Source organism: Aythya ferina (genome assembly GCF_964211825.1).
Source record: "Aythya ferina genome assembly, chromosome: 7".
NCBI lineage: Eukaryota > Metazoa > Chordata > Aves > Anseriformes > Anatidae > Aythya > Aythya ferina.
This window is the reverse complement of record NC_140302.1, coordinates 26,473,521-26,497,988: the sequence shown is the minus strand read 5'-3', so window position 1 is coordinate 26,497,988 and position 24,468 is coordinate 26,473,521. Positions and strand designations below refer to the sequence as shown.

Genomic DNA, 24,468 nt, shown 5'->3' with positions numbered 1-24,468 from the left:
TTGCTGTCTTCATAGTGATGCCTTTCTGTAGTTCTGAGTAGTCTGACCGCCTTGCAAGCTTTATCTTTTCCCAGCAGCCATAAACAATTGCTTTTTCCTATAACAGTGAATAAAAAGGTGGAAGAAATGGAAACACAGGATAACAGGGGCTCTATTGAATTCCACAGAATCAGAGAATGGTTTAGACTGGAATGAGCCTCTGGAGGTCTTCTGGTCAACCCTCCTGCTCAATCTGGGCCATCTAGAGCAACTTGCCCAGGACCATGTCCAGATGGCTTTTGAAGGTCTCCAAAGAGGTAGACTCCACAAACTCTCTGGGCAAGTTCTGTGGCTGTGAAGAGCTGACAGGCCTAGGAAGACAAGATTTTAGTAATATGTCAGTCAAAGATATGACAAGGGGTCAGTCACAACAGAAATATGCCAACTAGGGTTTGCCCTTCAATGTGCAGTGCCAGACTGCTTTTATTTATATATTTTTTTTTTCACCTAGTTCTAAAGCAGAGGATGATTCTGGGTCTTTTACTTGTTCTGCTTCTCATGGTGGATGTAGAATCTGCATTCAGAGCAATTACTGTGCTGCAGCCACTGATATCGATTTGCAAAGCTCTCAAGTGCAGATGACTACTTAGCAGACTTGACAGGAATTAAAATTTTAGAAAGCAACCTTGTAATAGGACTGTTAGATTGTTACATATTTCATAATATGAGCATCTTCTGTAAAGGCAGGGGGGTCACTTATGTTCCTCTTGGCTTTTTAAAATCCTCATTTCCTAAAAGATTTTTTTTTCTCTTCTTCTTTTTCCTTTCAAAACTTCCAGACAGTTATACCAACAAAATACAAAAAAAAAAAAAAAAAAAAAAAAAACTAATTGGAAAAATACAATGGACAGAAGGTGTTGCTAGCATATCTCTGGTATACTGAAGTTTCAGGGAGTATTACAGAAAGAGTGAGATTAAAGGAACAGACAAAGGGCATGCTGGTATTTTACCATAAGTTGAAAACATAAAGAAATGCAAGAAGAAAAGTTTGTTGATGTATATGTGATAGATTGGTCTTTGAGAATGGATGCTAAAAGGGAAGAACAGAACCAAGAAATAAGAGAACAAAGTGCTACCAGCATAGCTAAAAAAGTTGCTCAGAATAGGGCATGGCAAGGCTTTTGCTGTTTATTTTCAGAGAAATACCTGAAAGAAATCAGTACTTCAGTGAGTCTTAGAGTATTTCTGACCTGTACCCCTGTTCTATGTAGGGTGCTTGGTTTATAGGCTGTTAAACGCACAACACTTTTCTCTTGCTTATTTAACTTGCAAAGAGCACTTTGACCACATTGCATGGACTATGTGCACAAAAGGTATTGAAGTAGAATGGGAAGTTGTCTCAAGTTTGAAACATTGAGTTTGAGGCTTTGGGGTTATCTAGGGCAAATCCAGCAAGTAATTTTCTTCTTCCATGTGTAAGATTGTATTCAGTGATCATTCTAGTTTTGGTAGAAGAACATTTAAACCCAGTCATCAGTCAGAACTGGAATTTCCTTGTAATAAGTTATGTTTATTCATTCTGTTTCATAGTAATGCTTAACACAATTACTTAATGATACTCAGGCTTGGAGAATTTCATGGTGCTCACCTGCTAAGGATGATTTTTTTTTTTGTCTTTTCCCTTTATATACAGTCCATAGTTTATCTAAAATTCATGTTTTTAAATTTAGGTAGTAAATATGTGCCGCAGGTGTGTTGCGTTACCTGCTTTGGGGCACTTATTTGTTCACATGTGGATGCCTGTAGATATCAAGACATCTTATACTCATTGGAGAGAAACAGTCCATTCTAGGATGAAGTTTGTCTTCTCATGAATTTATGTCTAAAACAGTGCAGATGAACCACAATACAAAACTGACTGTTTCTCCGCACTGCCTGCAGAGGTATTTGAGGCTGGTTAGTTCAGAGGTCTATAGTATATAACTGGGTAAAGTGTATATTTCTTTATGTGATTTTTCGGGTAGTACGAAGGGATACACAGAGCTACCATGGGACAAGACAGCATGAATGTGACATTTAAAATCTTCTGAACAGTAGGCCTTCAGCAGGATCTAGATGTGGGTAATATGTTTCTGGATAGCAGCTATACCAGTACATCTAATACTGATTTGAGAAAGTATGTATTTATATTTTGCCCATCCTTTGTAACTGATTATTCTTTGCTATCACTGTTGTCAGGCCAGTGTTATCATGCAAGGGCCTGACTGTGACCTTGTGCTGTCACAAATAAATTAGGCCTGTTATATTGAAATGATGGAATGGGTGTTCTCTCGGGTTGGAAGAAAGATATATAGCTAAAGAGACGTGGATGTGATTCTTATCTCTAGCTCAGATGTTCTGCTTGACTTTAGAAACTCCCTTAGCTTCTCTGGGCTGTGGTTTTCTTCTTAGTTTCACATCACATTTCTAATTTGTAGGGGGTTAGACAATATCAAAAGAAATGAAGCCCTTGAGTAGAAGAATAACGTTTATCATGAGTCATATTTCAGCCAACCTTGTCCTGTCCATCCTTGGTACAATTGATGACTTAATTCTGCCTTGAGCTGAAGCTTCTGCAATCCTAATACTGGCTGTCCTAGCATGAGATGAAGTAATACACAGGTCACTACAGCTGTAGCCTTCTAACTTTCTGGGGTTGGTGGACTGAGATATTTATACATTACTGGTAAGACATTTCAGAGTTTGATGTAAATTATGGCTCATATCAGAAGTGGAAACATCAATGACAATCACTTTCCCTCTGTCAGTGAGATATCTCTTTTTTTTTTTTTTTCTTTTTTTTTCTTGTTGCCATAATAGATGCAATAGAAGTGTTTCTTGGGGTCAGAATAGAGCTGTGAGAAAGCAACTCTTGAAACACCTGACTGTAGGCTTGCAGGCTTTAACTAAGGCAACAAGTTCTTTGCTGAAAGAAAACCATAGTTGCATGTCTCTGAAGAGACAAAGTGTTCAAGTCCATGGAATATAATCCTTTTTTCTTTGATGAGTTCACATCCCCATAGGGCTGTGTCAGGTCAGGAGGAGGTGTGCACTGAAGAAGCTGAGCTGTATTATATGGAATAGCCCAGTTCCAGGTGTGCTTAAAGCCTGATGAATAAACAAGGATAAAAAGGAGATATGCCAAATTACAAGATTAATCCCTCTGTATTTTTAGGGCTGTTTGTCACTAGCATATATCTATCCTGAACTGTATTGTAACCATTAAGCCCAGCATTTTGACCCTAAATCTACTGATGATAGTAGGTGAAGGAAAAATGCCCTAGGAAGGTGCTCCCTTCCCACACACTTGGTGTCAATCATCAGGAAGCAGAAATTTTAAATAAATGTTGATTGGTTAGGAGAAAAAAAATATGTTATAAGAGCTTTTAAAGATGGCAAAGAGGTGAAAGCAATGCTAGCTTAGACTTTTCTGAAACTTTCAAGTCCCCAGCAGAGGAGAACTGAAGGGAAAAAAAAAAAAAAAAAAAGATTTTTTACTAAAGAATTGTTACAGATTTTGTCAGCGAAGCTAAGGATTAATCAGATAGTCTTGTTATAGTTAACATTTTTGTAATGGTTATTAGTTAATGCACATGATGATTAAGGACTAGAGCTGCATCTGATTGCAGTCAGTGGGAACTGAATTAAGGTCTAAATCACTGTTTGAACCTCATTTTTGATTTCCTGAAAAATAATGAGACTTTGAACAGAGCAACATCTAATTTGTCTATCAATGGAAATGAATGTTTATCTTCACTCATGCATCTATTAACTTGGAGGTCAGGCAGCTAACATGAAACTGTAGGTTTAACCCTAGGATTTTCTAGGATTATCGCTTGTTTGACAGGGCTAAAACTAGAAACAAGACTGATTGTCAGAGTCGCTACTGAGGCTACTTTAAAACAGAGTTGGTACCCACCTGCAGTCAGTAATGCAGTAATTCAGACTATGCATCAAACTAGTGGCTATTTGGACTCTCCCAGCAAGTTGTCAAGGCCACCAGTGCTGGTGAAGTGGAACATCAGCAAAGGAAGCAAAGCCTGAATCCATAAACCCCCTATTTGGTCAGTGTCTTTATGCTGTTACTTCTTAATTCAGAGTGAACAAGTGATCATTTTCTGAATCAATTTGACATTTCTTTTATTAATGGAACACTGTTTTTATTAGATCAGAAATGATAAAATGTCTCAGAATGAAATGGATTTTTAAAATTTATTAATTAATGAGGGAATATTGATCATTAAGAGTGTCAATTAAGCAAATGCGCATAAAATGTCAAATATAAAGGAACAGCTATAATTAGTATGCTGGCAAACACTGTTATCTCATCAATTAAAGTATGCTGTATCCCACCCTGAGCTGAAATACATCTTACCAATCAAACCAGGGGATACACTAGAAGGTCAGGTGCCAATGAAAAGAGAAACAAGTCTCCAGGTGGAGAGTAGAAATGAAGTAAATGCATCAAAAATAAAGAACTCATAAGTACAACGGTATCAGTCCACTGAAAATGTAGATTTCTTTTTTTTTTTTTTTCAAATTTTCAAGTTTATTTTACGGAAAACTCCAAGAGGCTTTTAAAATGATCAGCTTTTAATTGTAAGTGTGAGTTTAGGTCCAGCTAAACAGAATCATGTGAAATGAATGTCCCAGATATCACCTGTGGTATGTCTTGCTTTAATGCATTTGCATCAATCTGCCTCTTGCAGGTCTATGATGGGGTCCGGTAGAGAGCCAGATCTCGTGCACCTTGAGGCAAAGACAGTGGATGGTCGTAAGTACATCAGCTTCCTAAGACTGTGGTATTCTGCACTGCCCTCATATTCTTGTAACTACACAATATCATGATGGAGATCTGAGTATTTACTGATCCTCTCATTTAATATGAGTGGTTTGACTTGTCCAAGGTAAGTCTGTCAGAAGAAAAGTTGTTCCAAGATTGGAAAAAAAGTTGGTATTAACAGGCTGTGAAACAAGGAGATAATATGGAAAGGAAGAGTAGGTGATAAGCAGTAATTGAATCAGAATATACAGCATTTTTCTTTTTTTTTTTTTTTTTCTCTCTCTTTTTTTTTTTTTTTTCCCCACATGATTTTTGTTCATAGGAGAAAAGTTCCTGTGTCACAGAGCCTGTCTGTTTGTTTCACACAAAAAAAATTGTACTATCATTTTGTACATAGCTGTACCAAATTGTTTCAGTAGACCAGGGATACTCTGCCTTAGGTACTACATTTGAAAACACTTCATTTCTCTTGCATTAAAAATATTTTAATGACCACCCTGAATGTATTCTTCACTGTTATTGTTTGTCCTGTCATTGTCCTTCACTTTCATCAGCTATTCTCCCTTCCTTTGCCACTTGAGGTGCTTTTCTCCATTCCAGCAGCTGCATTTACCTGCAACTCCAAAATATTCTCTTAATTGGCTGTAAATTCTCTCAGGCACCCTGAGCCACCCTCTGGCCTTTCCTCCTCCCACCTGTGCTTCCTCGAGGTTTTTATTTGAGCTCCCCTGCCTTTGCAGATCTTCCTCCATGGATTTCTTTTCCACAGCAGTGGATTGCCTCAGGCAGGCATCACACTAAAAACCTGTCTGGCATGGATCCTATCATTTTAATTCCATATTGTTTCTTCTGTAAATAGCAATTTTATTGCAACATAGCAAGCAGATTTGTACCATTTCCAATATGTAAGTATTAATGATGCAGTCAATTAATTCCTTTAAAAAAGGATGAAATTCTTCCCTGAATTGTACCCCAAAATGTAGTGGTGTTACTTAAAATGTATATTCTCTCATTGGAAACTTTAAAACTGTATGAAAAGGTAACAGTAAGTAATAATTTTTTTTTTTAACTCACTAAAATTCAGCATGAAAGAGAATTTTTTGGGAGATGAATTTTGAAAAGAAACAGTTGTGATAGAAATCATAAAGTTTTAAAGGTCTTTCAATTTCAGGATATGCAAGATTAGTAAAAGCGAAAGAATTTATTATCTCTATTTCTTATCATTTGTGTTCTCTGGTTATTATTTCTCCTCTCAATTTCACTTACCTGAACATGGTGGCAAGGCTGGAGACATGAAGCTTTCTATTTCTCAGGACACGTTAAATGGGAAAGAAAGATTCGAGTAGCACAGTGTCTAATTCAGCACAAAACATTAATCTTATAATGCAATGGGAATTTGAGGTCATTGAGACAAAGTGCTGCAATCAGTGTTTAAGGAGCTATGTTACGGTGATCCTTTTGAGGGATGTTCAGCTCACACTGGGTAGAGAAGATGCCATGCTCCAAACACCATGAATAGTCTTGTTTTAGTTCTTAACATGTAATAAGAACATTTTGCAGACCTGTAACACAATTCTGCAAAAGATTTATTGAGTGCTTAACAAATTAATATGCTTTAGTATAGGTCTTAGCATGCAAACAAAAAAATCAGGTAGATGAATCTGGCCTTGCTGGGGAGGCAGGCACGTTAATGAAGAATTATGGAATAGTAAATTATTGCTCATCAGCTGAGCTCTAGGAATTGATTCTGTGCACTTGTTTTGGCTTAGTTGAGAGGCTGTACGACTTACATTTCTCTGTTTAGGCAGTGAAGGAATTACTAATATAAATTCAACAGTGTTGTCCAACCTTCAGCCAGTGGTGACCTCCCTTGCAAACCAGCCATTGGGCTGAAATTTCTGCTCATGAATTAGGAGGTCCCCAGCTTATCAGGAATAAAAGACAGTAAGTGCATGCTGTGTTTTGCCAGTTCTTCCAGGGAGCACAGGTCACTGGCAGAGGACTGTAGGTCTTGGGACTTTGAGACTGAAGCAAGCTGAGAGTAAAAACATGGGGAACTCTTGTTACTATGACCAATTTGGTGTATTCAGGTCTCTTGGCTACTAGAGCCTTATTCTAAGTGCTAAATCTGTTCCTCTTTCCTGGAAAAAGTAACCATAACCCTCCAATTGATGAGCAAACCTTTCTCCTCTGGAATGAAGCTGGTGTGTTGCTGCTGGTAGGGTGATGAGGTAAAGTGTGCTGAAGTGAGAAAGATACATTTTTTATCAAGGTGAGGCAAATTTGAAAATATTATTTATTTATTTATTTAATGTATATTCTTGCATTTAGTTATTTATAGTTTGTTTGGGAGATCTCTTTTGATGGTTAACCAAGTGTAAAAATTCTATAAAGGGATTAAATTTGTGAAGATAAACTTGACAAAACAAGACAGGGAGAAAGAAGGAAAGAAAAGGAAGGTGGTGTGAAAGCAACCGCACAATACATACAGTAAAATAAAAGACCCAGAGGTGGAAATATAAGGGCTAAACAAAAACCTGCTTCATTCAGTACAAATAGGAAAACAACCTCACTCTTTTGCTGGCTTTTTTTTTTTTTTTTTTTTTTTCCCCAGCAGAAACTGAATGCTACAACTGCAGCTTTAGGTGAAAGAAGGAGAAATGTCAGCAGAGTATGGTGTTAGCCCATCTCCCTGGCAGGGTTGCCTGAGAACATCTATCAGCAACAACTTTAGTATTGGGCTTTCCCTGTTAGAATACCAATAACTTGCTGTCTCTGCTCCCTGATTACGGTCTGTCTGTACATTTTATTTATTGTATTTATATACATAATGTAAAAGGTTTACAAGAACCAAAATAGGAGTCTCTTAGCAGGTATAAATCAATGCAACTTCAGTGGAATGTTGATTTACACTTGCTGAGGATCTGGCTGGCAGTGCTGTACCTGTGCTCACATTCTCCTTTTAAGTCCTCCTCATGATCCACTGATGAAACAGTAAACAAACTAGGATGCAGGTAACACTAAACAAACTGAGTAAAGACTGTACAATTAAATTGTATTGATGGAGGCAGATTTGCAGGGCTAATCATTGCTGTTCATGTTTTTAAACCTGTTGTGTAAATCTTGGACAGCACCAGACATATTTTCATCTCATCAAATGTCCAAATGAAGAAGTAATGTTTCTGTTTATTTTTTAAAGGCTTCAGGCACAATCCTAGTAAAGCTGGGATTGAGTGTACAGTAGGAAAAACTGTTTATTTCCAGTTGGAAGAAGTTCATTTGAACCTTATCTCACATTTCCATTTGTATGCCTGGGTTTCCCTGGTGTTCTGCTTAGGTTTTGGAACAGGAACAAAGTAAGCTGTCAAAGTCAGCAGGAACTGTGATATTTTTTTTGCCTGGTTTCAGGTCAAAACCCCAGTAAGACAAGTAAACCCCTACAGTTCTTAACCATGATAAGCTTTCCTTTGTTACATTCATCATCGCAGTCAGCAGGCAGAGTAATTGGTGAGAGTTAAATCCAGGTTTTCTCAAATGCAACTTAAGGTGCTTTCAGGATGTGTATAACTTAATGGTACGAGGGTGTTAGTTTTTAGTTAGTTTGTTTTTTAAAGAATAACCTCAAAAGACCCTTAATTAATGGTTTTATCTGATTTGAGCTAGGTAATATTACCCCAGCAAGGCTCAATTCAGGCTAATTGACAAGATATTTTTTTATTAGAGTGATCCTTGTTAAGTAATCTGGGCTGTTGGTAGGGATTAGGAAAATGGATTTCCTCAAGACATTTGGAGACTAACTGGCCTTAGACTCTTAGGGAGTCTAAGAGTTTGTATAGGTGCAGGTCAAGAAAACCAACTTTGTTTGGTCAACCATCGTTTGCTTAGATGACTGCAGATGGATGTCAATTGATTTTTTTTTTTTTTAAAATGTGCAGATGAAAGAAGCTAAGGAGCTTTCTTAAATGCTGTCAAAAAAAAAAAAAAAATATATATAGACCTCCTGATATTTAAAATGTACTTCTGTTTCCTTTTCTTCTTCTTGATATACATAGCAACTTTCCTTAGTGAAAGGTAATTAAGGTACTTCTGTGATTGCAGGCAAGACCAAAATCTCACCTGTGGGCAGTTGACATGGTCTGCTTGCTGACCAGCAGGGGCTGAGTATCCTGCTCATGGTATCTAAATCACAAAGTTGTACTAGGACTTTAATTTATGTTCTCTCAGAATGTGGAAAAAACAAAACAAAACAAAAACTAAACAACAAAATAATCACTGCTGTGAGAGGAGAAAAAAAAGTAAAAAGAGTTAGCAAGTGGGAAATTTATTTACATAGTGCATTAAACACGTGCAGTGATTTTTTTTTTTTTTTTTCTGATTTTCCTGACTGTAGCTGATGATTAGTATTTGTCTTGGAGAATGAATTTTTTTTTCCTAATTATATCCTCATGATAGAAATGGTAAAGGATATACTTCCCCATTCAAAGAAAGACTTCTGACTCTGACATGCAATGAAGAAAGAGTAGTAGCAGGATAAAAACAGATTTGTGAGTTAGTTAGTAAATGGGCTCGCTCCAATTCATTGGTTTTCATTGCTGGTTAAGTGCTTTGCAGTTGCTGAGCCCTCGAGAGTTGTGAATATATTTCTATATCATAAATGTTTCACAAATCAACATTCATTCTCAACAGATGGGAATGAATAAAGAACAGTCATGTTGTGTTTAAAAAAAATAAATAAATAAAAAATTGGGAAGATTAAAGTACGAGAACATTTAATTAAATAGTGGAACTCATCACTGGAAGTTGTGGTTGCTCAAGCTTTACCTGGACATCCAAGGCATATGGACAAATTCTTGTGATCTTTTCAAGGCTTCTCTTACTAGTCACTGTTGGAAATGGGTTACAGATCCGTATCTTTAAATGAGATATGGTACTACCATGTTCTTATGGTTCGTTAGTTAAAGGATCTCACTCACCCTTCAAAAAATCAAGAAATGAACCCTAATATCTAAGTTGCTTAGTAATGAACAGAGATACACCATAGTAAATCTGGAAGACCAACAAGCATTGTATGGATACTCTGTATAAACTCCTGATCTGTCCATAGTGTATTTCTTTGTAGAGAACAGAACACTTTCTTCAATTAATTAGACAAGAGGAGGAATAAAAAATGGGAAGAATAATATATTTACAGTTATCACAGTGAATATCTTCTCTGACTCTTTTTCCAAAGACATCCATGAACGTTTAGACTGGAAAGCAGTGGGTATTAAAGTTTGAGCTGTCATCCAAAATAACACTCAGCAACAAAGTGTCCTGAAGGAATTCTCCCTCTGCTTTTTGAAAGATTTTGATACTCTTCTGTGTATTTTTGCAGAGGCTTGCCAACTTCCAGTAACCATGAACAACCTTCCATCTCCACCAGCTAAGCCAAAAACATGTCTTTGGAATATATTGCCCTTGAGAACATATTAGCATAGAGCTCAAGCTAAACAGAAAAGAGTAAAACATATCATGGCACAGAGTCCTTCTAGCTCTCAATTCCTGCTATATGTTAGCATCTGCGATTCTCTTTCACTGACGCAGATTAATTTTGTCAGAGGTTTCCCTTACAAGATGTCTCCTCCATTCTTGTTCTGTGACTTTCCTTGCTTCCTCTTTAGAAATAGTTACCATTCCCAGAGAAGAATCCTACTTTACATGTCTAAAACTGTCTAAATCAAAGTGTCTGGGGGGATAAGAGCTGGAAGTTATGTTCTTCTCTCCAGGCGCAGCATGACTTTCTTGTTGTATATTAAAAACAGCAGCTGTTGTTGGAGGTGAGGGTTCTGGAAATGAAAAGCATAAAGTCCTAATTACCTATGGCAGGGAAAACATCTGTGTGGGAAAACTAATGAAATTAATTCCAAAGCTTAGCAACTGAATACATTAATTGACATTAATTAATGCTAAATTACAAAGCTCTGCCAATGGAATCACATAGAATGTCCATGAGAATGAGACGCTGAAACAAAATCCTTGAGTTCATGTGAGCAAAACAAAAATTCCCTTAGGAAAAATGAGAGATCCAGACACTGCAAGAAGCCTGCTTTGTCTTCTTTCTGTCTCCCATAGCAGAGGGAGCTTTTTTTGGTGTGCACATCTCAGGGTTTGACTGTTTGGGAGATTAGTTTAAGCAATTTCAGAACTCTGCCCTTTAGTACTTATTACTGGCATTTTAGAATTGAAGCCATGGAGAATTGCACTGTAAAAGTTCACAGGAATTGCCTTAGTAAATCTTCATCAATGGTACAATCACTGCTGCACAGACTCCAGTGATCACAGCAGAAATAGACATAGTCACCATTCCTCCATTAATACAGGATTGAAAAAACTTCAGTCACCTCTAACAGATGTCAGCCTGAACTGCTCTCTATAGTCTCTTGTGGAGGAGATTCCTTAATCTTCTGTGATGGCCTGTCTCAGCAGCACCCATCCTGCTACCTCCATGTGTTTGCAGGGTAGATAATGTGTTTGTGTGGGAAGCATGATGGCACTGCAGTCTCCTCCTAATGCTTCACAAAGAGCCACTGTGCCTGTGGAAGTAAAAGAAAACAATGGCAGTAGTGTAGAAAGAAAGAAACGAGGTGAGAAACAGAAGTCCAACCCTATAATAACTCTAGGCCAGGTGATTTAATCCCATGTGTGAAAAGCCACCCAGTCTTGCCAATAGGACAGCTCAGGGCCAGCCATGTCGACTGACTGTTCAGCACAGTGCTTTGCTGTTGAAGCTAAGAATTGCCAGGCATTTCACTCAGGACCCTTCTTGAGACTGAATGAGAGGGGATGAATGTGACGAAGTGTAAAGGGCTGTCCATCGTATAACGGATTCAATTCACAGGAGAAGCGGGAAATAGTTGTGCTGCAGATGGACAGATTCATGTCCATTCTGTCTTTTGACTAGTAGCCCCCCTTAGATGCCTTTTTCCTGGCAGCAGGGGGACAGAGGAGACAACAGCTTTGAAAAGGGAATCTCCCTGAGCTCACTGGAATGAGCAGGCTGGGACTTATATCTCTCCCTGCCCTCTCGTGGCTAATGTGGAAAAAATCATGTTCCTGCAAAGGGAAATGCACTTTGATCACACTGTCTGGGTTATATTAATTAATGTTTTGCACTGAGCTGCAAAAGCATAAAATGTTATAAACTGCAGTGACTAATAATACTTATCACTTTATATATTCCAAGAACTCTGCAAATGTCGGGGTAAAATCATCCCTCATCAAACTTTCCTGAAGGTTCGTTACCCTGCATTTCTGTTTCAAGCAGAAGTCAACAGCCCTTAGAAACAAGGAAAGAAATGTCAAATGATAGATTTTAATTAAACCCAAGATTAAATATGAGATAGTAAAAATCTAGTCATTTCTATTTCAGTGGAAAATGCTGCTTCTCTGATCAGAAGGCAGTAATTATATCAAACAAGGGGCTGTGCTTCTTCAACAAGGAAGAAGATTAGAAGTAGTCCTAAGATTAAATGCCATGTAGTGTTTCTATCATTTAAGTGCTAATGCTAAAATGCCCAAATCCTTTTTCCTGTAAATCAGTTTTGTCCTTAAACAAAGTACAACTTCTTAATTGATCTGAAAGAGACTAAATTGAATACAGAGAATCTGGTTCTGTATTCTGGGATAATTTACTGTCATGAAAAAAATCAAACTGTTTTCCTTCAGGTGATGGATTACGAGATGAGCACCCTGCAGTGCTTCAAAACAGGAGATGAAGAAGTCCCATATGGTAATAGCGGATGAGTTGGCTTTAGGGCTGCATTTAGGCCATTTACTCTGAAGCAAACAACTCAGTGAAGCTCAGATATCTAGCTTCAAGAGCGGAATGATTGCCCAGGTCTGCCAGAGTGCATTTACCTGCACAGTTAACGGAGATGTAGGTAAAATTTTTGAACCAAGTGGTGATATGGATTACTCTGCAGTGTGTGAGTGCTATAGGAAATGCAGAAGGTGTGCCAGGAAAGGGTTCCTCAGTGGTGCCTTTATGGGGCAGGTGTCCTCGTACTTGTGTATATTTTGGACCTTGGCCATGTTCTTAATAAATTCAGGCATGTGACTGTGGAGAAGCTGTCATGGCCTCCAGTAAATCCCCCACAATGGGGATGACAGGTGAACTGTGGCGGCTCGGCACAGAATATATCTATCCTGCAGCATAGATGCAATTATTCAAACCCATGGTCACTTTGGGATTCACAGGACTTGGGCTGTTTGTTGTCTCTGTGAAGTGTCCTTCATGCCTCTGTTGTTCCTTCACTTGGTTAGTCCCTCAGTTTAAGCTTAAACCTGGGTAGCATCCAAGTAAATTCAACAGTACAGGTAATAATGCTGAATGATACATCCTTGACTAGTTTTGTGTCAGACCTAAGCCACAAGCATTAAGTTGTGCCACCTTCAAACACTGACTCTGATGTACTCCCAGCATGAAACACAGAGGGTGGAATGGAGTAATTAGGTTGGGCTCTCTTGGTACAAAGGAGCTCTGATACCTGGCTTAGTATGAAATGAAAGAAATTATGAGAGGCCGATCCATGCGGAGAACAAAAGAACTTAAAGGAGGAGAACAATGAAAGGTAAATTTACCAGAGGTATAAGGGAGAAGTGTTAATGTTGCTTTGAATGGGTGGTGTCACTTCATATCACATGAGGCTGTGAAGCAGAAATGTGGCCTCAGCAAGTAGGTTTGTGACAGTAGGGAAAATCTGTGCTCAGGATCTCAAGTGTCTTGTTTTTGTCCTTTCCCTTTCAGATGCCCAATACATCACCTGCAAGATGCAGAACTGCAGTGAAGCCACTCGAAGCAAACCCTTTCCAGGCTATATTGACCATAACTCCCTGATCGTCCAGGATGACTATGTCTTTGTTCAGGTGCAGAACACCCTCTTCTCTTATTTATTCTATTATTTGATATTCTATTACTTTCTCTATCCTTCTTTTGCATGCATGTGCATATATGTTAACTCCCAACTAATCAGACCATAATAAAGGCACTGAGTGGATTGTAACTGTTCATTACAATGCTAATGGAGTTTCTTCTACCTTTAGTAGCTTGTCACTGTAGGGTCATAGAGTTCCTGCCTGAAGCATCCACTGTGTGTACTGGAGTAATCCTCCATGCCACTCCTGGAAGCTCATTGGCATTCTCAGATTAGTGTTCTCACCCGCCAGCTTGAAGTGACATGTCAGTCTTCTCCTATTGCAAGGGCAGTAGACTGAAGCTGTTTTAAACACAAGAAGGAAATAGAAAAGAGTCAGGGAAAGAACCAAGGAAGGAATAATCAGGCTTTATTGTTACGCCTCAGTTGTGATTATAGTGAAAAGGCTGAAGATGAGATGTACTCAGCCAAGCTGTGTTCCAGGTGAGAGCTGGAGAATAGATCTGAACTACTGTGGATTTCATTAGCCTGCTGCCAGGGTCCATTTAATAACAGATGAAAAGGACAAAAAATAATAACAGAATTGTGGGAAACATGGAGGTGAACCAGAAATCATTAGGACTGAGCTGGTTTTCCAGACAGCTTATATTCTGTCATGGTTGGGGATGGAGTGAAGAGAGAGGATTGATATTTTGAATTGAGTGAGTTGATTGCTAATTGCCTTCAGTTAATGAACTCAATCATAAACATAAATACCTTTCTAAATGATGCACAAATAAATCTGGAACATACTTTCCAGAGTAGCTTTTGTGCCTTCTATGTCTGGGACATAAAATGTTTATGAGGTAAGAAAAACAGGGGCACACAATGCTGTTCAGACTCGCTCTCTAATTTCAGATTGACTGTGTGTGTGTCATGAATGACACAAGAACTGTGGAGTTCATATCTAAATTGATTCATTGCTTCATCACTGATGCCTTGGTTTTGTGCTCTTCAATATTGTCTTCTCTGTTCTGACCTAATTTTACAGCACACTAGAGAGAAGTTAATCCCTTTGCCCCACTTAAAGTCAAAGCTGGGGAGATTGTCTGCCTTTTTGGACAGCCCTTGTATTTTGATGCTTTTCACTTTCTGCCTATAAACTGTTGTGTAGCATTATCAGTGCTGTAACATTTCTTTATTCCACCTCAGTGCTAGCTGTATGGTAGAAGGAGGAGAGTGCGAGGACAGGAAATCTCTTACAATCTTTCCCTTAATGTCATGAGGAACTTTTCACAACCTTAACTGGTCAAAGAGATAGTACTTGCCAAGTGGTAATAATTAACACTTGCATGAATGAAATAATATTTTAATCCCTGGAAACAGTCCCGTCCCCCTCCCTTTTTTTTCCCTTCCTAGTAGTCAATGAATTAACTACTGACGGGTAATTTCAAATAGCATTCTTCTAAGGATTACATATGTAAGTTATCTGGCTTACAAGTAATAAAATAAATAATTGCTAAATAAAATGCTGAGTGATATTGGACTTTACCATATCCCAGACACTGTTCTTCAGAGGAGGATTAGTCTCACACTAGACACGGAAGGGATGGAAGAATAGATGAGTTCCATGAGAACCTGCCCCAGCCTTCATCTCCATCTAGCTTTTCTGCAACTAAAGGAGAATTAGTAGGTTCAAAAGGTGAAAAGAAGGGAAAGTGGGTTCTTTTTTCCCACTACATCCTGTTTTCTTTACAAACACACATTCACTCTGGCCTTCCTTCCCCAAATTGTTGATCAGTTCCCTCAAAAAATAGTTGAAGAGCTTTAATATAAGTAGTTCTTAGCCTCTACGTATCTTCCATTTTAAACGATTGCAGTGTCTTCTAAAACACTCACTGCTAAAGTGAAGTCTTGATAAGTCCAGATAGCAGGCAATTAAAGCAAAGTTCTGCATGGAGAATCCCTCAGAATATTTTTTCCTTCAGTGTCTTTCATGCATGGATTTCAAAGTAATTTACAAACATTGATTATGCTTCAGCAGCTAACATTGTCAGCTTCTTCCCTGTCCCGTCCCGTCCCCCCCCTACCCTAATAAGATGTGGCATAAAATGAAACCACACGTTGTTTTAACCCAATGTGTTCAAGGGATTGCCATCAGTATTTAGGCACTAATATAAATAGCCAGATTTACAGAAATACCAAATCAGCTCAGGTTCTCCTGCCTTCGGGAGATGTGAATGCTTAGGTGATCTGGAAACATGGCTTGTGCAGGGCCACACAGGAACCAGATCTGGAGATATATATAGAAATCAAGCATCGTGTCTGCCAATCTGGTTCCCTAACCAATAGACCACATCAGCTCTACAAACAGAAAACAGCTTGTTTTGTGGTAAGAGGAGAGCAGATGGTCAGCAGGTGACATAATGGCCTAAACGAAGCTAAGGTTACACCTTCCCAATACTTTCACCTGAAATTCTGGCCTTTACCTCTCTTTGTAGAAAAGGGGATTTCTCTTTCTCTTTTTCAGCCACTGTCAGTTGGATCAATGGTTATTCATCACCTGTAACAGCACTGCAGTTTTAAGCCACCGCCACCAGTGCTGTGTTGTATGCCTTGTCAGTTTTTGCTTGGTGTTTTCACTGACAATAAAAATATTAAAAAAAAAACAAAACAAAACAAAACAAAAAAAAAAACAACACTTAAGATACCTTTTTTGCTTTTCTCATAGTTAACGTCGGGTGGACGACCACATTATTACGTTTCTTATAGGAGAAATGCATTTACACAGATGAAGCTGCCAAAATACTCCTTGCCCAAGGTAAGCTGTTGTTTCTGGAATGCCCATATGTACCTACATATTTTTGATTATTCAGAAATTATTGAATTCAACACAAGTAACCACAAGATGGCATGCAATGAGTGAAAACATCAGTCTTTTAAGAGAACATTTCCAAGCAAAACGGGACTCAAAGTCACCACTTTGGCTAGTCAAGGACATCAGTATGAAATACAGACAGATACCATGGCCTATGTCAATTAATTTTTGAGGGATTCTCTTTTCTTGTGTGTGTGTGTTAAAATTCCCTTCTTCTTTTCCTGTTCTGAGTGGGTCACTTTTTGTACTTTACCTCATTAGCAGATTTTAATGGGAACCAAGCAAAGAGATGGCTTTGTGTGTCTGCTCCTTATCCTCTCTAATTAAGAACAATGGTGAATTAGCATGGGAGCTTGAAAGGCTATTACTGCCTTCTGTTGCTGATTTTTTTTTAAAGACCTGTATGAAATGTTAGCTCCATTTTGAAGGAATCACCATTTTGCAGCTGGTTTCCTAACTGCTTCTTAACAAAGACAAAGAGCCTTTTAATTCTTGTTATAGCTGGCTTAAATGAAATCTAAGCTCAAAGGAAGCAAATATCTGGTGGATTCTATGTGAGATCTAACATCTGGAGACAAATGACGATCCCTGCTTAATTTGTGGGAATGCAAAAGGGAAAAAAAGAAAGTGCAAGGTCAGCTTGTTCCTAGAAGTTGAAAGTACATCATTATTTGTAGATGGAAATATTCAAGGGGATAATTTGGCTATTATCACAGCTGGTTGTCTTTGATTCCTCACTCCAACAGACCTGTCTAAAGTGGATTGACTAGGTGACCTTCATCATATAACCAGACTGTAGCTCAAACCCAAGCCTTCAGAGCCATATCTTACTTACACAACTGTTGTACCTTTGTTCCTGTTTACATCACTGGAAAAATCCAAGCTCTCAGGACTTTGGGGACCCTGCCATGATATTTTTTTTTTGGGCTCTGATGCAAGAGAACTGTCCAGTGAAACATAACTTAAATGTTTCTATTAAAGTAGAACATATATTTTTGCTATAAAATGCAAAGATCTGGAGATTGAATTCCCATTGTACTTCTTTCTACAGTCCCAGGCAAACCTTGTACTTTGTGTGAGACCTAAAACTCTCACTGCCCCAGAATCTTCAGTCATGTTTTAAGATATTACTCTAAAGCATAGATTGAAACTTCCCATGCAAGTGGGAAAGAATTACTCTGTCAATTCAAATACAATCTAAACAAGTATAATATGAAGTAGTCCTTAGCAGACGAATTGCATTTTTAGGATGGGTTTTGTAACATCCAAATCAGAATTGTTATTTATAACTGATTCAGACCATTTGCAGAAAGACTGATTGTTTTGAGCTGGTTATCTGCTTTGCCACACACTTATTTCTCCAACTGTCCACCTTCTCAAAGAGATCTCTGGAAAACCAGGGAAAATGTACTATGATTAAATTCCAGCATGTTCTCAGAGAATAGGTATAAGAGTAATACATTCATGTTATTTGACTGGAATTAAAAAGCAGATATTTAAGGAGATAAGATGCTTTGTCACAAACTGGGAATGTCTTCAAAGACCGAAGAGCTACATTTGGCTTGGAAGGAGCTACAGTGGAGCTGTGGCTGTCTGGGAGTTTGATATCAAAGCAAGATAGCTGCTTTTATTAAAAATGTACAAAGCACTATATTATTCAAAGGAATTGAAACAAACAGCTTCTTTTATGCCTAAATTCTCTTTCATCTCCTTCAGCTAAGAAAGTGGGGCCAAATATGGTAAACAGTGCTAAGCGACTTCTGGAATTGAAGATAGAAATATCAAGCTTTTTGTCTCTGCATGTCGCTCCTCCTGAACTGGAGGGGTATGATGATAGGCAGCTCTAGCAGGTGATATTGCTGTTCGAGCAGGAATGGCCTATAGCAAATCAAAACTAAAATATTCTGGCTGTTCGCGTTGATATCCTGGTAACCAGTTTGATTAAAAGCCTGAATGAATGTGAAACTCTCTCCAACACAAGCATATGTCTTCACACACGCACAAGGTTGCATTAACCCTGTAAATGGTATGTATTGAGACTTATTAACTTCTGCAGTGAAGTTTCTTTGTGAAATGCTACTTCCCATTTTGTACTACAGCACCACAGTATGTTCTCTTTTATAGACTCTGTATTATCACTCACAATAATCACCTTAAATGTACACACAGGGTGCTCAAACTTTCTCCATTTTAGACTGATGCACTGGGCAGACATCTTTGAATGCAAAAGCAAGACAACCAATTTCTCATTATAAAATACCTATCCATAATCTGGTGCTGGACTGAATACTGATTGAATGGTGGCTGTGGTACTTCTGTTTTAAATTCATTATCTTGTTTCAACCTCAGAATAATGGTAGAAGCAATAACCAAATAAAAAATCCTGAAATAGAGACGTTAAAAAGCGCTGATAATCTCAGTAATTGACAGGATAAAATAGGCACTACGCATTGCTGATATTTAACTTGTCAGGAAGGAAAGTACCCTGACCAAGTGCAAAAAGGGTAACTGAAATATGTTTAGTGATTCAGAAAACCTTGGCCTTTAGTGATTTGAGCAGATACACGATCAGACCCATGCACAACATCATGCTCTGGCTTTGTCTTTGGAAAGTCAAGAAGGACACATAGTAGAACTGCATATTAATGTACCTCCACTGTGGTCTGGAACAGAGGAAAGCTCAGTTTCTCATAGGCAGGTGCATGGGGAGTCCCCTGAGGTTGCAATGGCTGTATGAAAAAGGTTCTTCCTTTCCCCTCCCTCTTTCTGTAGAGAGCTCAAATTAACATTTTATTATTATTATTTTTTTTTTTTTTTGGACTAGTGGAAGACTCAGTCAAATTCTTGCTCCATATCAATATGAAGGCACCTTTTATTTATTTATTTATTTATTTATTTATTTATTTATTTATTTATTTATGCCTTCCTAAAAAACACTACCTACCATGAAAAGCAAAAAAAAAAAAAAGTTAATGAAAGATGTGAATGTGATATGCTGATCAATTTTGATTTTCCTATTGTGAAAACCAAAAAATCTTTAATGTTGATCAATAATGTGTTTGATGCCTGTATACTGAATCCATTCTATCAAACCAGTGAATTGTACCTGCATCTACTGGACAAGGCTGTATTCAGATGAAAAGTTAATGGATCCAGAAAGGCAAACAGTTGGAATATTATTTTCTTTGACTTTCTACACTATGTGTATTATGCTATTTCTGTCTCAATATGTGCTTCTCTAGGCTTAAATTTCTTTGAGCAAGCCTTGCTGTGTTCTTAGACTTGCATATTATTTCATGATCTGATCAAAGCTCAGGAAGCATCCAGCAAATATATTAACTCATTTGCTTCTTAAACATACTTGAAATTGCCTTTAAATTTTCCTGGTGTTGATCAGAATACCTTTTTACCTCTCTGCCCTAGTTATTAAAATACTACTGATTAAAATGGTATATTAATGAAACTGTACATTCACCAGACAAAATGAGCTTTATTTATATTCTTTCTGTTTAAGTAGAGAGGTCTGTCCATGTGTATGCACCCCTATTTAATCTCAAGTTTAAATTTGAGATTACAGCTGTGCTAGCCAATGCTGCCTGAAGCACACTGGGGTCATCTACTCATGTAGTTCTACCAGCAGATTGACTAGGGTGATAGTCTGAAATGAGAAGCCTCTGACAAACAGCTGTGACAGTTACTTCTATTAGCACAACTGGGGCTGAGAGAGGATATCTGTTCACAGCCACAATCAGTAGAAGCCAATGGGACTTATATTAACTTTCCTGTTGCCTCAGGATTTAAACCAATCTCTTCCTCCACAAAAATAGCCCTTCTTCTGGGATAAATTTTTCTGCAGCACAAAGAAGCAGGTAAATCAAGTGAATATTCATTCACTCCATACTCAGATCTGGATGTGAATAAATGAACTACTTTTCTGAATTTTAACTTCATGGTGAATCCACTTTAAAATTTATGTCAGATTTTTTCTGTATATTATTTTTCATCTTTACATTATAATACTATATCTGAAAGTATTAATTCCCCCTTATAAAATAACAAGAAAGTAAATTGTCAAAGACTGTTATTAACAGAAGGAAGAAGTAGCATCAACTTCCAAAGAATATATTTTCTGATAGAGCTCCCAGTTTTGCATATAGAAAGCCCTGGCTGAGATTAATGGATGCAAAATAGCTTTGGGATATCTGCCCAAAGCAGACAGCTGAATCTTTTGGGAATCACCTAGTTCTAAGAAGTCTAGATTTGTTGTCCTACCTCCACAGATTTTTAAGGCACCAAGGAACTCAGGGCTCCTGTATTGGGCAAATATAGCCTGGGAATTTCAATGGCTTAAAAACAAAACAAACCAACCAACCAAACAAACCAAAAAAAAAAACACACTAGAAAGAAGGATTCAGGTTTAATAGATTTTTTTTTTCCTTTTTTTTTTTTTTTTTATTTTTAATTATGCACTCTTTTCATTGTTTATTGTCTACTGTAGCACAGAACAAACACAGAAAAATAAAACAAAACCTCACTCATAATGCTAGTGATCTAACTACAATTCTGCTCTTTATATTTAGTGAGGCTTAGGAATGTCTGTCTGTTCTGTTGCTGGAGGGGTGTTTAGCACAGTGGTCCAAGGCCTTGGCTCCTAGGTGACACTGTCATTAGAAATAATAAACAGCAGGAACATTAGCTCTAGGTGTTCACCCATTATATCCTTCTTGTATCAGCTTCCTAGCATACTTGGTTTCTGAGAGATAGGCAAGAAGCAGATGTTTCCAATACTGCTTTTTTTTTCTTTATTTGTTTAAGGAGTTTTAATATCTGTGATTGTACTATCACAAATGGTATTGTTCAAGCACCAAAAATTAAAAACAAACAAATGAAGAAACACGAAAAAAAGTACTCATTAAAATGAAAATTTTGGTAGGGTGGGGAAAGTGCTGCTGTATGACACTGTATTTCCAATGTAAATATTCAATTAACACCTTATCATTTAATTACTGCTTTGAAAGTTGGCAGAAGAGAGCTGTTGTAAAATATTCCTAGATGGAATTCTCCACTTAGATGAATGTTTCTCCAATACAGGAATGTTGTCTGCAGTTTTCAATTAATCTCCAGCCTAAATATATCCTTTGCTCCTCTACAATTACTGTGATGCTCTCAGAAATGACAGAGCAGAGATCCCTCTTGTAACATGTCTCTGTTTTCTTTCCGCAGGACATGCATGTTATCAGCACAGATGAGAGTCAGGTGTTTGCAGCTGTTCAAGAGTGGAACCAGAATGACACATACAATCTGTATATCTCCGACACCCAAGGGGTGTATTTCACCCTGGCCTTGGAAAACGTCAAGAGTAGTCAAGGACTGGAAGGGAATGTGATGATTGACCTCTATGAGGTATGTCATGACTCCAAATTTCTCATTCCTATCTAAAAATCTCATATGACCTCAGTACCATTGCATTCTTCCGCATCAGCCTCATAGTATGCATATGAACAGCAGAGCCAAATCTAAACGCATTTTTACCCTTCTTTTAATCAAAGATCTGAGTGCAATTAGATGAGTTTCAAGCCAAGCTTTGCACAGGTGTTGAAGCTAGGTCCAGCCTAATAGTTTGAACAGAATCACTGCTGTGCTCTCCAGTAGATTCTCAGGTGAGGAAAAGCTCATATCTATGCATTGGAAGATGTAACAAAACAGCTCATTCAGTTCCTAAGTTTCTCAGCCAAAATCCAGCTGACCCAAGCTTCTGACACACATTGGTCAAGCCTATGGTTCAGAAGGTTCCTGGCACTGTGAATATCATAATTCTCCAACTCTGCCATTTTAGTTGTGCTTCTGAAAACTTAAGCTCTAGCTATAGAAGGAAGTAGGACAGTAGTTTTCATCTATCTTTGTCACCTTCTTCAGCTTGGACTCTTCTGGGAAATGAACTAATTTTAGATAGACCCTCCTGAACTATCCCATGAGCATAGAAACTCTCATACTTCACATTGTTGTCACCTTTACCCCCAAGCCTTTTCCAGACAAGTGCATTCTGCCTAAGCTTACCTGTAAGAAGGCCAATTTACATTGTCTTTTGTGACAACTGATCCTAAGAATAGGACGCTCAATGTATGCTTGTACTTCTCCTGGTCTGATGCCAGTCTTACTTCTGGAGACAACTAAGTAGAAATTCAGTACTCAGATGCTGTTTTTAGGGTCAGCTTCTCTCTTCAGATCTCTTCCAGTGGATTATATGACCATTTTGAGCCAAGAAATAACTCTGAGTTCCTTTGAAAATGAAAACTCTTCCTGTATTTCCCCATCACTGTCTGAATATTAGCTCTAGTACACAGTTTGCCTTCAGCTGCCCTTTACTTGGAAACCACCTTGAATTGTCCAAACAGAGTCCAAGCATTGTACATAAATGCAAATGAGTTGTAGGAAGTTAGGCACTGTCATTTCCTAGTCATTTGGAGTTTTCTACTATTAATCTCTCTGCGATGCTGGCAGCCCATGGAGAAGCTGTTGCCTCTTATTACTGTCAGCTCAAGAAGCAGTTTCACTGCATTATGTAAAGGTGTCCTACATCCCGGGGGGAAAGAAAAGCCTTTGTTTTTTATTAGACTGACACTACACAGTAACCTGGATTGAAATTGATAGAATTAGACTTGTAGCGTCATATCTGCAGATTATCTAGATAGAAAGAATATTGGCTGACACTGAACCTGGCACAAAACTTCCTTTCAATTTGATGTGCTAGCTGGAAGGGAACAGAAAGCCATCCAGCGGGATTCTCCCAGTAGGGTTGTTGCAAATGATGAATGCTCTAGGGAAAAATGGAGATCAAGATCAGAGAAGAAAAAAATCCATAGATAAATTAAAAGGAAGTGGAGAAATTGCAAAATGACTCCTTCTGTAGTGACAGAGGATATTTAGTAAAGCAAGATTACTTGAGAAGATGCCAGAGAAATGCCTGTTAAGTGTGCATGTGTCTGTATGCATATGTTTGACAGGTACATAAAGAAAGTTCATCTGGTTGAATTGTAGTGAATGTGTTTCTGTGTGCAAATTTCTAATCTGGTTCTGCAACAAGGATAAATATCCTCAATTCTTTTCAATGGAAAATTGTATTGGGCATGAGAAGAAAATAGAAGTTTTTCCCGGTGCCTCATCATGTTCTTCTTTCTTTTCTTCTGGAGAAAAGTTCCCAGGAGGCTTTTACTGGGAGATTGTTATTTCAGGGTGTGGGCTCTTCTGCTTCTGGACATTGTAGTGGATGAGGAGACCACTGCCAGTGGGACATTGCTCCTCTTTCTGCAGGTGGGATAGTGCAGGGTATGCGAATAGCGCTTCTCTCTGTCTCCTTCCAGTGCCAGTGCATCTGCATGACACTGGACCCAGCATTAAGTGGTTCTGTAGTTGCAAATTCCTAGAGACCATTGTAGAGGAAGGAAAGAACAAGAAGCACTGGGCAGTGGGTACCCAGTGTAATTCCTACACCTCTTCAGTGATGTGTTGTGGCTCTGCTTGACTCTTTAGAGAGACTGTTCTGCAGCAAGGTCATCCAGCCCATGGGATTCCAGCCTGAGAAATACTAGTTGTCCTCTTTAACATGAAGAGAAACTGGTTTTATTTATTTTTTCTGATTTGACTGGTGATTGAAACAGAAAGGGGCTCATTATTAAAGAAGGAGATGTGAGGAAATGTACCTGTAGCTGTGGCATACGTTCCTATCCAGGACTTCTACTTTTTAGTAGTATTTTGGGTGGGAAACATGTTTGAGGTTGCTAATGGGGAGTGAAGAGTGTGTTTTGAGTTGCGTGCTTTGAGTGTCTTGTATTAAACTTCCACTACAGCATTAGTACCTACACACAGTGCTTGTGAGGCAGGGAGGGATTGTCTACAAA

General features: G+C 38.2%; 1 protein-coding gene and 1 long non-coding RNA gene across 7 annotated transcripts in view; one reads left to right on the top strand and one right to left on the bottom strand.

Annotated features, from left to right (window-relative positions):
* Window positions 1–24,468, top strand: part of SORCS1 (sortilin related VPS10 domain containing receptor 1) — a 287,728-nt gene that overhangs the window by 200,287 nt on the left and 62,973 nt on the right. For all 6 annotated transcript variants that reach the window (XM_084525016.1, XM_084525015.1, XM_084525014.1 and 3 more), the window contains 4 exons: window positions 4,728–4,792; window positions 13,587–13,705; window positions 16,424–16,513; window positions 21,794–21,973. In XM_084525016.1, coding sequence (XP_084381142.1) covers window positions 4,728–4,792; window positions 13,587–13,705; window positions 16,424–16,513; window positions 21,794–21,973 — 454 coding nt within the window. The remainder of the gene's footprint in view (window positions 1–4,727; window positions 4,793–13,586; window positions 13,706–16,423; window positions 16,514–21,793; window positions 21,974–24,468) is intronic.
* Window positions 13,784–15,956, bottom strand: LOC311439395. Its single transcript, XR_014694701.1, has 3 exons — window positions 15,895–15,956; window positions 15,245–15,367; window positions 13,784–14,055 (listed from the first exon to the last, which is right to left on the bottom strand). It is a non-coding gene; the product is annotated as an uncharacterized lncRNA (long non-coding RNA).